The sequence below is a fragment of the Pelophylax lessonae genome, assembly GCF_965119305.1.
Source record: "Pelophylax lessonae genome assembly, chromosome: 1".
Lineage (NCBI taxonomy): Eukaryota > Metazoa > Chordata > Amphibia > Anura > Ranidae > Pelophylax > Pelophylax lessonae.
In genome coordinates, this window is record NC_138768.1 from 879,162,775 (window position 1) to 879,180,580 (window position 17,806).

The 17,806-nt window shown below is 41.4% G+C and overlaps 1 protein-coding gene across 1 annotated transcript in view; it reads left to right on the plus strand.

The window, feature by feature from the left end:
- Window positions 1–14,444, plus strand: part of LOC309545962 (uncharacterized protein) — a 42,031-nt gene extending 27,587 nt beyond the window's left edge. The window contains exons 10-12 of the mRNA XM_082245418.1: window positions 1,531–1,612; window positions 7,703–7,958; window positions 14,348–14,444. Of these exons, the coding sequence (XP_082101544.1) occupies window positions 1,531–1,612; window positions 7,703–7,958; window positions 14,348–14,422 (413 nt within the window). The 3' untranslated portion in view covers window positions 14,423–14,444. The remainder of the gene's footprint in view (window positions 1–1,530; window positions 1,613–7,702; window positions 7,959–14,347) is intronic.
- Window positions 14,445–17,806: the final 3,362 nt, after the last annotated feature.

A 17,806-nucleotide genomic window follows, 5' to 3' on the forward strand; every position in this document is an offset into this window, starting at 1 on the left:
ATAGAATAGAAAATATAGGTAAGAAAAGAAAAGAAAAAAAAAAGAGAAAAGAAAAGAAAGGAAAAGAGAAAAGGAAAGAAACACGAGAAAATAAAATAAAAGAAAAGAACAGAGTAAAACAAAACAGATAAGAATAGAAAATAAAGCAATAGAATAAAATAAAAAATAATAGAATAGAATAGAACATATAGGAAAATAAAAAAAAAAGAGAAAAGAAAAGAACAGAGTAAAACAAAAAATAAGAATAGAAAATAAAGCAATAGAATAAAAAAATTAAAATAAAATAATGGAATAGAATAGAAAATATAGGAAAAGAAAAAAAAGAGAAAAAAAAAAGAACAGAGTAAAACAGAACAGATAAGAATAGAAAATAAAACTATAGAATAAAATAGAACATAAAAGGATAGAATAGAATATAAAAGAAACAAAAGTAATACAATAGAAAATAAAATAATAGAATAGGAGTAAAAACAGAAAGAATAGAAAATAAAATTATATATATATACATATATATATATATATATATATGTATATATATATATATATATATATATATATATATATATATATATATATATATATATATATATATATATAATAGAATAAAATAGAAAGAAAAGGAATAGAATATGAAAGAATCGAATAGAATGGAAAGTAATAGATTAGAAAATAAAAAAAATTGAATTGAATAGAATAGGAGCACAACAGAACAGAATAGAATAAAAAGAGAATAGAATGAAATAGAATAGAAAATGAGGGAATATAATAGAATATTAAAGAATAGAATAGAAAAAATTGAATATAAATGTCTTCTAAAATTTGAATTTTGAATACACTAAATTCAAATTTGAATAGAAAAGATTAGAATAGAATAGAAAATAATAGAATAGAATATAACCATCTTCCGAAATTCAAATTTTGAATAGAATGAATTTGAATAGAATATATTAGAACAGAATAGAAAAGAATAGAAAATAAGAGAATAGAACAGAAAATAATAGAATATAAAAAAATAGCACAAAACAAGGTCCATAAAGACATGGATGAGCGAGTTTGGGGTGGAGGAACTTGACTGGCCTGCACAGAGTCCTGAACTCAGCCAGATAGAACACCTTTGGGATAAATTAGAGCGCAGACTGTGAGCCAGGCCTTCTCATCCAACATCAGTGCCTGACCTCACAAATGTGCTTCTGGAAGAATGGCCAAACATTCCCATAGACACTCCTAAACCTTGTGGACGGCCTTCCCAGAAGAGTTGAAGCTGTTATAGCTGCAAAGGGTGGGCCAACTCAATATTGAACCCTACGGACTAAGACTGGGATGCCGTTAAAGTTCATGGATGTGTAATGGCAGGTGTCCCAATACTTTTGGTAATATAGTGTATATGTATTATTGTGTATCCATACCTCGGACAGCTCTGTATTGGGGTGCAGATCGCCCCTGGAAACAGGTAATTGGATGTGAATAACAGTTTGAGTTATTAGTAGGGAAATGTGACCAAATCAAATGTAACGTCCGGATTTCTTTCAGATCCTCCTCATCATCCAATAGAAACACTCCAAGAGAAGACGCTACAGCTGCACCCGGTCCCTGCAGCCAATGGACCAATCAGGTTAGAGAGTCGTGTCTTCTGTAGACTAGAGATGTGCGCTGATAAATGTGTTTTGTTTCGGATTCATTCGTTAATTTAATAATTTTGTTATATTTTATTCATTATATCAGAATGATTTGTTTTCCAGACTTTCTATTTGTTTATTTTCTATTCCATTCTATTCCTTTATTTTCTATTCTATTATATTCTTATACTTTCTATCTGATTCTATTTTTCCTATTCTATTCAATTTGATTCTATTCTATTCTTTTCTGTTTTATTCTATTTGATTCTATCTTGTTGTTTTATTTTCTATTCTATTCTTTTCTATTCTATTTCTTTATTTTCTATTCTATTATATTCTTTTACTTTCTATCTGATTCTATTTTTCCTATTCTATTCAATTTGATTCTATTCTATTCTTTTCTGTTTTATTCTATTTGATTTTACCTTGTTCTCTTATTTTCTTGTCTATTCTTTTCTATTCTATTCCTTTATTTTCTATTCTATCATATTTTTTTTATTTTCTGTCCAATTCTATTTTTCCTATTCTGGTCTTTTCTTTTCTATTAAATACTTTTCTATTTGATTTTATTATATTCTTTTCTATGTTATTCTATTTGATTCTATCTTGTTCTTTTATGTTTTTTTTCTATTCTTTTCTATTCTATTCCTTTTATTTTCTATTCTATCAAATTTTTTTTATTTTCTGTCCAATTCTATTTTTCCTATTCTGTTCTTTTCTATTAAATACTTTTCTATTTGATTCTATTCTATTCTTTTCTATTTTATTCTATTTGAGTCTATCTTGTTCTTTTTATGTTTTTTTTGTCTATTCTTTTCTATTCTATTCCTTTTATTTTCTATTCTAACAATTTTTTTTATTTTATGTCCAATTCTATTTTTCCTATTCTGTTCTTTTCTTTTCTATTAAATACTTTTCTATTTAATTATATTCTATTCTTTTCTATTTTATTCTATTTGAGTCTGTCTTGTTCTTTTATGTTTTTTATCTATTCTTTTCGATTCTATTCCTTTATTTTCTATTCTATCAAATTTTTTTATTTTCTGTCCAATTCTATTTTTCCTATTCTGTTCTTTTCTTTTCTATTAAATACTTTTCTATTTGTTTCTATTCTATTATTTTCTATTTTATTCTATTTGAGTCTATCTTGTTCTTTTTATGTTTTTTTTTCTATTCTTTTCTATTCTATTCCTTTTATTTTCTATTCTATCAATTTCTTTTATTTTCTGTCCAATTCTATTTTTCCTATTCTGTTCTTTTCTATTAAATACTTTTCTATTTGATTCTATTCTATTCTTTTCTATTTTATTCTATTTGAGTCTAGCTTGTTCTTTTATGTTTTTTTGTCTATTCTTTTCTATTCTATTCCTTTTATTTTCTATTCTAACAATTTTTTTTATTTTATGTCCAATTCTATTTTTCCTATTCTGTTCTTTTCTTTTCTATTAAATACTTTTCTATTTGATTCTATTCTATTCTTTTCTATTTTATTCTATTTGAGTCTAGCTTGTTCTTTTATGTTTTTTATCTATTCTTTTCGATTCTATTCCTTTATTTTCTATTCTATCAAATTGTTTTATTTTCTGTCCAATTCTATTTTTCCTATTCTGTTCTTTTCTTTTCTATTAAATACTTTTCTTTTTGATTCTATTCTATTCTTTTCTATTTTATTCTATTTGAGTCTATCTTGTTCTTTTTATGTTTTTTTTGTCTATTCTTTTCTATTCTATTCCTTTTATTTTCTATTCTATCAATTTTTTTTATTTTCTGTCCATTTCTATTTTTCCTATTCTGTTCTTTTCTTTTCTATTAAATACTTTTCTATTTGATTCTATTCTATTCTTTTCTATTTTATTCTATTTGAGTCTAGCTTGTTCTTTTATGTTTTTTGTCTATTCTTTTCTATTCTATTCCTTTTATTTTCTATTCTAACAATTTTTTTTATTTTATGTCCAATTCTATTTTTCCTATTCTGTTCTTTTCTTTTCCATTAAATACTTTTCTATTTGATTCTATTCTATTCTTTTCTATTTTATTCTATATTGTTCTTTTATTTTTTTTTCTATTATTTTCTATTCTATTCCTTTTATTTTCTATTCTATCAATTTTTTTATTTTATGTCCAATTCTATTTATCCTATTCTGTTTTTTTCTTTTCTATTAAATACTTTTCTATTTGATTCTAACTTGTTCTTTTATGTTTTTTTTCTATTCTTTTCTATTCTATTCCTTTATTTTCTATTCTATCAATTTTTTTTTTTATTTTCTGTCCAATTCTATGTTTCCTATTCTGTTCTTTTTCTTTTCTAATAAATACTTTTCTATTTGATTCTATTCTATTCTTTTCTATTTTATTCTATTTGAGTCGATCTTGTTCTTTTATGTTTTTTGTCTATTCTTTTCTATTTGATTCCTTTATTCCCGATTCTATTTTATTCCTTTATTTTCTATTCTATTTTTTTTATTTTATATCTGATTCTTTTTTTTCTATAGATAGGAGTACATGACCACCTGGTCCTAGAATCCAGTCATGGTCATGCTTGTTGGTGGGACTTTATGGGGTTTGATACTCACAGTAAAAACGGCAAGCATATATATATATAAAATTATTCATGTTTTATTAAAAAAAATAAAAAAATCTAAAAACAATTCATCAAACAACATATACAAACATATTATGGTCAAGAAGTGCAACTATAACAAGGTGTCCTATGAACCGGCAAGCCTACGCGTTTCGCAGACTGGTATGTACAGTCACTGCTTCATCAGGAACATAGTAGGCGGTCAGTTCACCTTTGTAAGCTTCAGGAGAATAAAAAGAAGGAAGAGATACAAGTCATCACACTACTAACCAATATTAACTTATGGGCTGTATCACCATGCTTCTATTGATGATATGCATGCTTACCATACTTCATAGCCATCATCAAATACATGTCAGTCCAACCAGGTGCATCCCTGAAACATATAATCCCATGAACCCTGACCGTCATCCATAGGGGGCAAACAAGCGCCCAGCCTGGGGACAGGTAGAGGTATACCGGTACAGACTGGACCGTGCTTAGGCATGCAGCAAAAATCCACTACAGCAGGCACTTGGGATGGGATGATGATCGTTCCCCAACTCTAGCATCTAGACAAATATAAACAAATATATATATATGTGTATATAGGATATAGCTAAAATAAGAGTTGGCCAAATGTGTCAGTCAGAATCCCGTGAATCACAAACAAAGGTGAACTGACCGCCTACTATGTTCCTGATGAAGCAGTGACTGGACATACCAGTCTGCGAAACGCGTAGAATTGGCAGTTCATAGGACACCTTGTTATATAGTTGCACTTCTTGACCATAATATCTTTGTATATGTTGTTTGATGAATTGTTTTTAGATATGTTTTTTTTTAATAAAATATGAATCATTTTATATATGCTTGCCGTTTTTACTGTGAGTATCAAACCCCATAAAGTCCCACCAACAAGTATGACCATGACTGCATTCTAGGACCAGGTGGTCATGTACTTACTTGTTTTCCTATCTATAGGAAAAATAGAATCAGATAGAAAAATAAAAAAAATAGAATAGAAAATAAAGGAATAAAAAAGAATCGAGAATAAAGGAATAGAATAGACAAAAAACATAAAAGAACAAGGTAGAATCAAATATAATAAAATAGAAAAGAATAGAATCAAATAGAAATGTATTTAATAGAAAAGAAAAGAACAGAATAGGAAAAATAGAATTGGACAGAAAATAAAAAAAAATTGATAGAATAGAAAATAAAGGAAAAGAATAGAAAAGAATAGACAAAAAACATAAAAGAACAAGATAGAATCAAATAGAATGAAATAGAAAATAATAGAATAGAATCGAATAGAAAAGTATTTAATAGAAAATAAAAGAACAGAATAGGAAAAATAGAATTGGACAGAAAATAAAAAAATTTGATAGAATAGAAAATAAAGGAATAGAATAGAAAAAAAACCTAAAAGACAAGTTTTCCTATCTATAGATTTATAGGGATGGGGATTTGATACAACTAGCAGAGTTGATTCTCATAAGTGTTCCGATTCTATTTTTTTCTATTCTTTTCTTTTCTATTAAATTCTATTCTATTTGATTTTTAGTCTATTCTTTTTTTTATGTTCTATTGTATTCTATTCTATTTTATTCTATGCTATTATTTGCTATTCAATTCTTTTCTATACAATTATATAAAGCAGCCTAAGTAGGAATCATCATCCGATTACACTTTTATTCCTTACTGTATTTTTTTGCAATATATTTCCATTTCAAATAAATTTTTTTATTTAAATTTGGATAATTTGTTTCATTATAATTTATTTTGGATTCCTTGAAATTTGTTACTGTTGTGATTTTGATTACATCTAATAATGGAACTTTTGTCCCAATTTCGACTTAACGCAAGTAATCGCACATGTCTAATAATGATACTTAGGGCTTTTTTTCCTCAGGGAATAGGTGCAGAAACCCCCCCCCTTCTGAGTCACTTTGTGTTTCCACCCCCTACCCACCTCCAAACACCAACCCTTGGTTCCACCTCCGAGCACCAACCCTTGGTTCCACCCCTTACCCACCTCTAAGCACTGACCCTTGATTCTGCCCCCCTACCCACCTCCGAGCACTGACCCTTGGTTCCACCCCCTACCCACCTCCAAGTACTAACCCTTGGTTCCGCCCCTTACCCACCTCTGAGCACCGACCCTTGGTTCCACCCCCTACCCACCTCGAAGCACTGACCCTTGGTTCCACCCCCTTCCCACCTCTGAGCACTGACCCTTGGTTCCGCCCCCTACCCACCTCCAAGCACTGACCCTTGGCTCCGCCCCCTACCCACCTCTGAGCACCGACCCTTGGTTCCACCCCCTACCCACCTCCAAGCACTGACCCTTGGTTCCGCCCCCTACCTACCTTGAAGCACTGACCCTTGGCTCCACCCCCTTCCCACCTCTGAGCATTGACTCTTGGTTCCACCCCTACCCACCTCTGAGCACCGACTCTTGGTTCCACCCCCTACCCACCTCCGAGCACTGACCCTTGATTCTGCCCCCTACCCACCTCCGAGCACCGACCCTTGGTTCCACCCCCTACCCACCTCTGAGCAACGACCCTTGGTTCCACCCCCTACCCACCTCTGAGCACCGACCCTTGGTTCCACCTCCAAGCACTGACCCTTGGTTCCACCCCCCCTACCCAACTCCGAGCGCCGACCCTTGGTTCCACCCCATACCCACCTCCGAGCACCGATCTTTGGTTCCACCCCCACCCACCTCCCAGAACTGCCTCATTTAGAGAATACAGAGCCAAGTGTCATTATATCATGCTAAGTAATTTGTATGGAATTTGGTAATAACAACAGGAAAAAGCAGTAAAATAGATTCCCTGCAGCCAGCAACAACAGACCCCCCCCCCAGCAACATGGGATCCCTGAAAGACACTATCACCCCAGCAACAACTGACCCACCGGCAGCAAGAACAGATCTCCCAGAAGCCAGCAGCAATAGACTCTCCAACAGCCAGGAACAATTGACCCCTCCTTCAACAGTAGATCCCTTCCAGAAACAATCAACCCTCCTAGCAACATAAGTCCCCCCCCCCCCCAGAAAAAAATAGATCCTCCACCAGCAACAATAGACTTCCCTAGAAACAATAGGCCACCACACAAAAATAGATCCTCTCCAGCGACAATGGATCCCCAGAAGCAACAATAGACCTCCCTATAAACAATAGGCCACCACACAAAAAATAGATCCTCTCCAGCGACAATAGACCTCCCTAGAAACAATAGGCTACTACACAAAAATAGATCCTCTCCAGCGACAATAGATTCCCCAGCAGCCAGCATCAGTAGACCCGCCATCACACCCCATCACCTCTTGCCATTACATACATCCAGTGCTGGAGGTACCGGAACTCAGTTCCCCCACGTTCCTGCTGAAAAATGCCCTGATGATACTTCTCATTGGTGGGTATGTATGATCGGTACCAATAGTAATACATCGATGAATAGATACAGAAGCTGCAAATGTCCGATCTCCGATTAACTTTTTCTTCTCCATCCATAGCTTCTATGAAGTGATTGTCTATTTGGTCCAGGATCGGAATTTAAGTATGGACTGTCTGGGATTCATCAACACTCCGTACAACTCCAGCCTGACCCTGAGTGGTTATACTGCAGCTGTCCTTCCTGCAGAGACCCTCACCGAACCCACAACCTTCATCCTGGGGGATAACAACCATTATAATGGCTTCCACAATGCTCCTCTTATCCCCAACCACACCTACACCGTCTACATCCGGGTCACCAGCCAATGGAGGAAGGTGAGTCCTTAAATCTTTATTATCCATGAATCTGTAAGATATTCTTTGTTTTTCTATGCATACCGTTATAAAAAAACTACTACATTTGCCAATTATATGCTACTAAGTATAGTAACAGTGGAAGAAAGATAAATACTCTATAATCTATCAAACAGGACAAAAGATTGGCTGCCATACTCTAATGGCGGTCACACTTATGTAGTCAGGGACATCCCTACCATGAGGCAAATTGCGTTTGCCATGGGCGGCATTTTTCAGGGGAGCAGCACCGCCTCCAGGAGGAACACTATGAGTAGTGGTGTCGCTACGGGAATGCGGACCGAACCCAGGTGACAGCCGCCAGAAGGGTGACCCCAGGGGCAGCCGCAGTCTGATCTTTCTGTGACAGGGGAGCAAAGTGGAAGCAGGAGGTGGTGGTGGCTGCAGACTCCAATCCCAGAAGTAGCTCACTTGGCAGAGCAGGTCGGAGTCCCGGCCAGGCTGAGATCGTGTCTCGGCAAACCTCACTACACACAGCTGGTAAAAAGGGATGTGGGAAAGTGAGAGTCCGGTGTAGGTTTTTTTTGAGGAGGGATAGGGGAACTTCCTGGTGTAGTATAGGGGAGCCCTCCTCTCTCACTCCCCTCCCTCTCACCTCTCTCTCATCCCCCTTCTCTCTCATCTCCCTCTCTCTCTCAACCTCCTTCTCTCTCCCCACCTCGTCCCCCCTCTCTCCCCCCCCACCTCTTTCCCCTCCTTCTCTCTCTCTCTCTGTCTCTCTCATTTCCCCTCTTTCTCTCAACCCCCCTCTCTCTCTCTCTCTCACCCCCTTCTCTCTCCCCACCTCTTCCCCCCCTCTCTCCCCCCACATCGTTCCCCCTCCTTCTCTCTCACCTCCTCTCTCAACCCCCTCTTTCTCTCAACCACCCTCTCTCTCATCCCCCTATTCTCTCTCCCCACCTCTTTTCCCCTCTCTCTCTCTCTCTCTCTCTCTCTCTCTCTCTCTCTCTCTCCTCCTCTCTCTCTCATGCCCCCGTATTTCTCTCAACCCCCTCTCTCTCTCAACCCCCCTCTCTCTCTCACCCCCTTCCCTCTCCCCACCTCTTCCCCCTCTCTTTATCCACCTCTTTCCCCCTCCTTCTCTCTCTCTCTTTCTATCTCTCACCTCCTCTCTCTCGCATGCCCCCCTCTCTTTCTCAACCCCCCTCTTTCTCTCAACCCCCTCTCTCTCACCCCCTTCTCTCTCCTCACCTCCTTCCCCCTCTCCCCCACCTCATTCCCCCTCCTTCTCTCTCTCTCTCTCTCTGGCACACCTCCTCTCTCTCTCATGCCCCCTCTCTTTCTCTCAACCCCCTCTCTCTCTCTCAACCCCCCTCTTTCTCTCACTCCCTTCACTCTCCCCACCTCTTCCCCCCCCTCTGTTCTCCCACCACTTTCCCCCTCCTTCGATCTCTCACTCTCTCTCACCTCCTCTCTCTCTCTTTCATGCCCCCCTCTTTCTCATGTCCCCCTCTCTCTCTCAACCCCCTCTTTCTCTCAACCCCTCTCTCTCTCCCCACCTCTTCCCCTTCTCTCTCACCTCCTCTCTCTCTCTCTCAACCCCCTCTCTATTTGTCTCAACTCCCCTCTCTCTTACCCCCTGTTCTCTCCCTCACCCCCCTTCTCTCTCCCCACATCTCTTCCCCCACCTCTTCCCCCCTCACTTTCTCAACCCCCCTCTTTCTCTCAACCCCCTCTCTCTCACCCCCCTTCTCTCTCTTCACCTCCTTCCTCCTCTCCTCCACCTCTTCCCCCCTCCTTCTCTCTCTCTCTCACACCTCCTCTCTCTCATGCCTCCTCTCTTTCTCTCAACCCCCCTTCTCTCTCTCTCTCAACCCCCCTCTTTCTCTCACTCTCTTCACTATCCCCACCTCTTCCCCCCCCCTCTGTTCTCCCACCACTTTCCCCCTCCTTCGATCTCTCACTCTCTATCACCTCCTCTCTCTCTCTTTCATGCCCCCCTCTTTCTTATGTCCCCCTCTCTCTCTCAACCCCCCTCTTTCTCTCAACCCCTCTCTCTCTCCCCACCTCTTCCCCTTCTCTCTCCCCTCCTTCTCTCTCTCTCTCAACCCCCTCTCTATTTGTCTCAACTCCCCTCTCTCTTACCCCCTGTTCTCTCCCTCACCCCCCTTCTCTCTCCCCACATCTCTTCCCCCACCTCTTCCCCCCTCACTTTCTCAACCCCCCTCTTTCTCTCAACCCCCTCTCTCTCACCCCCTTCTCTCTCTTCACCTCCTTCCTCCTCTCCTCCCCCTCTTCCCCCCTCCTTCTCTCTCTCTCTCTCTCTCTCGCACCTCCTCTCTCTCTCATGCCCCCTCTCTTTCTCTCAACCCCCCTTCTCTCTCTCTCTCAACCCCCCTCTTTCTCTCACTCCCTTCACTCTCCCCACCTCTTCCCCCCTCTGTTCTCCCACCTCTTTCCTCCTCCTTCGATCTCTCTCTCTTACCTTCTCTCTCTCTCTCATGCTCCCCTCTCTCTCATGTCCCCCTCTCTCAACCCCCCTCTTTCTCTCAACCCCTCTCTCTCTGCCCACCTCTTCCCCCTCTCTCCACCCACCTCTCTCCCCTCCTCTCTCTCTCATCTCCTCTCTCTCTCTCTCTCTCTCAACCCCCTCTCTATCTGTCTCAACTCCCCTCTCTCACACCCCCTTTTCTCTCCCTCACCCCCTTCTCTCTCCCCACCTCTCTTCCCCCACCTCTTTCTCCCTCCTTATTTCTCTCACCCCCTTCTCTCTCTGATACCCCTCTCTGTCTTTTAACCCCCTCCCTCTCTCCCCCCTTCTCCCTCTCCCCCACCTCTGAATAGGTGGGGCCTTAATAGGAAGGGGTGGAGTTTACAGATGAAGGATTGGGTCTTAAACAGGAAAGGGTAGGACAAATTTAGATGGGGGCGCCCAATTTTAGTCTTGCCTAGGGCAGCACAAAACCAAAATACACCACTGTATTTAGTTGAGTAACAGAATACTACAATAAGTAGATAGTGAGCAAAAGTTTTAGGCAGTAAACACACAAAGGTTTGGGCTTCATGTGAAAAAGAATTTTGCAGGTAAACTTTAATGAATTATTGGTATGTGGTGAAGTTTCCTTTGACTGGCAATGGTCAGATGCAGACGTGGGCTCCCGTAGGTCCCATAATCCCTTGGGCTCCTGGACATGACCAGGGAAATATGTTTCCTTGGTGCCCCCCGTATCCAGCTATGAGAGAGCACACCTGGTAAGGCAGAGGTAGCTGGACATGTGATCTGCATGTGGGCGGGGCTCAGTGCTTGGTGCCCCCCAGGGAAGAACTCACACGGAGACCAGACGTTGCAGTAAAGTATATTACTATGAGGACATTGAAGAAGTATAACAGAAGCTGCACACATGGCCGCACCAGGAACCATACAGAAAATATCCATGAACTCTTTTGACAACCAAAAGCTTCCAACAGAGGAGGCAGCTGGAAGGCAGACCGGGAACAAGGCACCTGAAGAAGGAAGGTCTGTTACCCAAGACTCGGCAACAGTCCCTATTCTGTCCCTCCTCCACGAGAACCTGTCCCTGCACTAGGCAATCTGTCCTAAACCAGTGGGGGTTCTGGCCCTGACTTGGCTGACCACTCGCACAATGTGTGCCACTCAAAGGGGGATAGTGCTATTTATTAGCACTGCCCACTCTAAAGATGGCCGCAGAGGTCATCCAGGGCAGCAGCTTCCAATCTGAAAGATGAGACATACAGGGATCTCAGATAAATATGGGGTTTACTGGCCACTTTCTTTCCTGAATGAACACAGTGAGTGATCAGCACCAATCACTCCTGTGTCCATTCATCATCGAAGCATAGTAACCTGTTTTACTATGCTTCAGTTTATTAATGAGCAGGAAGCCTCAGAGTGTTTCCTATTCATGAATCTGTGCTGCTGAGGCTGCATAGAAAGGGACTGATAAATCTATGTCCTCGGTCACTATTGGCCGGGAAGGGAGGGGGGTCCTGTCAGGCTATATGGGGCCCCATGATTTCTAATCCCATATATCATACCCTGTATGGAGCCCTTGTGATTTTTTCCAGTTAGACAGCTGCTTCCCTGATGACACCTATGGAGTCCTCAGAGGAATATGGGTTCCCCCTCATCCTCTACTCTCCCTGCATGGTGGCCGCTGAACAGGTCCACTCTTGCAGGGAGGCCAAATAACACCTGCCTACATGCAGCCCAGTGTATGGTCCCCCACTATTAATCTCATTGTGAGTATATCCAGGCAAAATCCCAATAGCACACTTCACTGCTCACAGTACTGTACTTCAGATGGGTTGGCCCTAAATCTCCACCTGCTGCTTGTGTTGCCAGCAGTGTACTCCTTGAACCACTTACCTGTTGTTCCAATCTAGAGATCCCTCCAGCTGTTCGCCTGTGTAACCAGGCCTACCCTGGACTTCAGCGGGGGCAGCAGCTGCCAATCGGACAGCTGTTCCCCTGATGACACCTACAGAGTCCTCAGAGGAATATGGGTTTCCCCCTTACCCTTGCTCTCTCTGCACGGTGGCCACTGAACAGCGCCACCCTTGCAGGGAGGCCAAATACACCTGCCTACATGCGCCTGGGTGTATGGTCCTCCACTATGAATCTCAGCATGAGTACATCCGGGCAAAATCCCAGTAGCACATTGCACTGCCCCAGTTGCTGCCACAGTAATGTGCTTCAGATGGGGTGGCCCTAAATCTCCAGCCGCTGCTTGTGTTGCAAGCAGTGTACTCCTTAAACCACTTACCTGTGGTTCCCCTGATGACACCTACGGAGTCCTCAGAGGAATATGGATTCCCTCTCATCCCCTGCTTTGGCCACTGAACAGCGCCACCCTTGCAGGGAGGCCAAAATAACACCTGCCTACATGCGCCTGGGTGTATGGTCCTCCACTATTAATCTCAGCATGAGTACATCCGGGCAAAATCCTAGTAGCACACTGCACTGCCCCAGTTGCTGTCACAGTACTGTGCTTCAGATTGGGTGGCCCTAAATCTCCGGTCGCTGCTTGTGTTGCCAGCAGTTTACCTGTAGTTCCAGCCTAGAGATCCCTCCAGCTGTTCACCTGTGTAACCTAACCTACCCTGGACTTTAGCCAGGGCAACAGCATCCATTTGGACAGCTACTCCCTGGAAGATACCTATGGAGGCCTCAGAATATGGGATCTCCCTCATCCCTTGCTCTCCCTGCACTGCGGCTGCTGAACAGCGCCACCCTTGCAGGGAGGCCAAACTACACTTGCCTACATGCAGCCAGGTGTATGGTCTTCCACTATTAATCTCAGCATGAGTACATCTAGGCAAAATCCCAGCAAGCCGCACACCCATGATGTCATTACATAATAAAAACTTTATCGTACCACAACCAGTACACAGCATGTCCCTGCCATAAGAACTGCCGTTTACTGACGCGTTTCATCACAACGCACACATAAACAACAAACGGTCAAACAGCCAATCTACAGAGCTGATGAGGCATGTCCCAATGGGTATATGCCTGCAGTTGCCAATCTTGTTGTACAGGTAGAGGAGATAGTAGTCATGTGACAGCCAGCACTTGTAGGATTCCTCTATAGCAGGGGTATCAAACTCAATTTAATCGCAGGCCGCATCAGTATTATGATTGCCCTCTAAAGGGCCGGTTATATCTGTAAGACTGGATGTCCAGAGCATCCCCCACCCTTACATAAGACGTTGAGTGCCCCCACCATCAGAAGTTGAGTCCTCCACCCCCCCCCCCCTTACTTCACAGTGCACCCCCTTACCTTGTGCTGTTGCTGGGAAAAAGCTGGAGGCATTGCTGGAAAGCAGAAATTACCAAGTCTGGAGGAGGACCAGAAGACGGCTCAAGCTCTCCTGTAGCGGCAGGCAAGGGGTGAGGGCTACATAAAATGGCCTGGAGGGCCAGATTCGGCCCACGGGCCTTGTGTTTAACACATGTGCTCTATAGGATTCCCCTTTACTCCTCCTCCTGCCAGCTACATAAAAGGTTATGTAGGAAGGGAAGGGGTGGAGGGGCTGGGCCAGCTTACACAGAATTAGACGCTCTCAGAGAGGTACAGTATATGACATGCCAGGAGGGAGGGGGCTGTGCTGGAGAAGTGACTCTTCCTGAAGTTCTCACATTTTTAATCAACAGCAAATTGTATTTGAATAATAAAAAAAAAAATTTCTGGAAAGGAAAAACATAAACAGTTCCCGTAAACATTTTAGATACGTGATTTTTTATTAGCTTTCACCCACAAATGTTTCAGTTGGGGACAGGGCGTGTTTTGGAATTTCTGGGACTTTTATCTCAACACAATAAAATGATCTTCATGTAGAATCAGTCGTTGTGTATAACACGCTCATCGTTCTGCTGCTTTTCTTGGCAGGTGAAGAAGTCGTCCTGTGCGTTTGCTGGAGTCGTTCAAGGTCAGTTGGCTTATAATGGTCTGCACTATATATAGTAATATTCCCCTATGGATAATAATATGGGACTGAGCTGCAGGGTACTATGATCCTATGTACTATGACCCTATGGTAATATGGACTATGATCCTATGTACTATGGGGCTATGTACTATGACCCTATGGTACTATGGACTATGATCCTATGTACTATGGGATTATGGACTATGATCTTATGCACTATGGGACTATGGACTATGATCCTATGGGACTATGGACTATGAGCCTATGTACTATGGCACTATGGACTATGATCCTATGTACTATGGGACTATAGACTATGATCCTATGCACTATGGGACTATGGACTATGATCATATGTACTATAGGACTATGGACTATGATCTTATGTACTATGGGACTATGCTCCTATGTACTATGGGGCTATGGACTATGATCCTATGTACTATGGACTATGATCCTATGTACTATGGGGCTATGGACTATGATCCTTGGTACTATGGTCTATGATCCTATGTACTCTGGGACTATGATCTATGACCCTATGTACTATGGACTATGATCCTATGTACTATGGGGCTATGGACTATGATCCTATGTACTATGATCCTATGTACCTTGGTACTATGGTCTATGATCCTATGTACTCTGGGACTATGATCCTATGTACTATGGAACTATGATCCTATGTACTATGGAACTATGGACTATGATCCTATGTACTATGGGGCTATGGACTATGATCCTTGGTACTATGGTCTATGATCCTATGTACTCTGGGACTATGATCCTACGTACTATGGGACTATGGACTATGATCCTATGTACTATGGGTCTATGGACTATGATCCTATGTACTATGGGTCTATGGACTATGATCCTATGTACCTTGGTACTATGGTCTATGATCCTATGTACTTTGGGACTATGGACTATGATCCTATGTACTATGGGGCTATGGACTATGATCCTATGTACCTTGGTACTATGGTCTATGATCCTATGTACTCTGGGACTATGATCCTATGTACTATGGGACTATGGACTATGATCCTATGTACTATGGGTCTATGGACTATGATCCTATGTACTATGGTCCTATGTACCTTGGTACTATGGTCTATGATCCTATGTACTTTGGGACTATGATCCTATGTACTATGGGACTAAGGATCGTAGTCCCATAGTACATAGGATCATAGTCCCAAAGTACATAGGATCATAGACCATAGTACCAAGGTACATAGGATCATAGTCCATAGACCCATAGTACATAGGATCATAGTCCCATAGTACATAGGATCAATGTACTATGGGACTATAGACTATGATCCTATGTACTATGGGACTATACACTATAATCCTATGTACTATGGTACTATGGTCTATGATCCTATGTACTATGGGACTATGGACTATGATCTTATGTACTCTTGGACTATGGACTATAATCCTATGTACTATGAGACTATGGACTATAATCCTATGTACTATGGGACTATGATCCTATAAACCTTGGTACTATGGACTATGATCCTATGATCCCATGTACTATGGTGCTATGATCCCATGTACTATGGTGCTATGATCCTATATACTATGGGACTATGGACTATGATCCTATGTACTATGGGACTACGGACTATGGTCCTTTGTACTATGATCCTATGTACTATGATTTTATGTACCATGGTACTATGTACTATGATCCTATGTACCATGGTCCTATGTACTATGAACTATGGTGCTATGTACTTTGGTACTATCTACTATGATCCTATGTACTATGAGAATATGATCCTATGTGCTATGATTCTATGCACTATAGACTATGATCTTCTGTACAATGGTACTATGAAATATGGGACAATGGACTATGGTACTGGGGGCTATGAGACTATGACCTAATTACTATGGTACTATGGTACTATGTACTATTGTACTATGGTACTATGACACTATGGAACTATGATCCTATGTACTATGGTACAATGATCCTAATTAGCATGGTACTATGATGCTATGTAAGTAGGGTATTCCCCTGGGTTCCCCTGTGCTCTCCATGTCTGTCTGTGATTATGAATAAAGTTTGATGATTTATGGGTGTGTCTTGTGTTCTCAGGGCGGATTGGTACATGAAGAGTCGGTTAAATGGAAAAGGATTATATCCCTGCAATGTATGACAGTCCTCACCCTCCATGCAGGGATTGGAGGGAACACTTGATCCCCGGCAGTGCTCGCTGACCAATGATTTGTGATTGTTTTTTTTTGTCCATCCATTCCTGAGATTTGCACAGCTCTGTCACACAGCACAGCCCATGGAACTAATCTTTCTCTGTTGAAGTTCAGTAACAATTACAAGTCTTGTCCCTTCCTCAGCCTGTGATTGGACAGTGAGCGGAGAAGCAGCAGACTAATGAGCTTCCCTCCCGGTCACTCTGCTCTCCTCCTATCAGTACGCTTCCTGCACTGCGGCTCATCCGATTGGTTTGTTGTGCGGCTTCCCCTCTCCCAGTCTGAGTTCTGCTGTGTGACTGATTTTACATCAAACTCATGTGTCTGACCGCACAGAGAGTGATAAATAAATGGAAAAACTTCATCATGTGTTGTGTCCTTCTATATCTCCGCGGAGTCCCGTTTCAGTCATACACTTCCCTCACAGGTCCAAGTCAGGGGTCCCCAAACACATTCCTTCACCCCGTACAGGGGCCACATTCCCACCAATGGGAGAAACTGTCATGAAATAGTGCCCCATCATTGGTGTCAGTGGGGGGAATAGTGCCTAGCTCATGACAGTGTAGACTACCTCACATTTATAAAAATGAATGAGGCATGGATCACTGAGGAATTCAACACATGTGACCACCAGTAGACCAGGTTTCATTCAATTCCTCATCACAGGCCACAAATATCTGCCAGACCGCCATCAACCCACAACAATTCCTGGTCCTTGTCTTCGCTAAATACAGCGGCATAAAAGGCATTTCATGTCCATTGAATGGCTAATTTTTGGGGCCTATACAGGCCGACACTTACTGTTCTGTATACTGTGAACACCTACTGTACCTCTAGCCATCATATACTACGTTCTTTGCTGTCAGTTCAATCCATGGGAGCTAATTTTTGCCGCCTATACAGGCCACCACTTACTTCTGTATACTGTGAACGCCTACTGTACCTCTAGCCATCAAAAACAAAGTTCTTTGCTGTCATTTCAACCCATGTGAGCTAATTTTTGAAGCCTATACAGGCCGCGACTTACTTGTGTATACTGTGAACGCCTACTGTACCTCTAGCCATCATATACTACGTTATTTGCTGTTAGTTCAAACCATGTGAGCTCATTTTTGCAGCCTATACAGGCCGACACTGTTCTGTGTACTGTCAATGCCTACTGTATCTCTAGCCTTCAAAACCTAAGT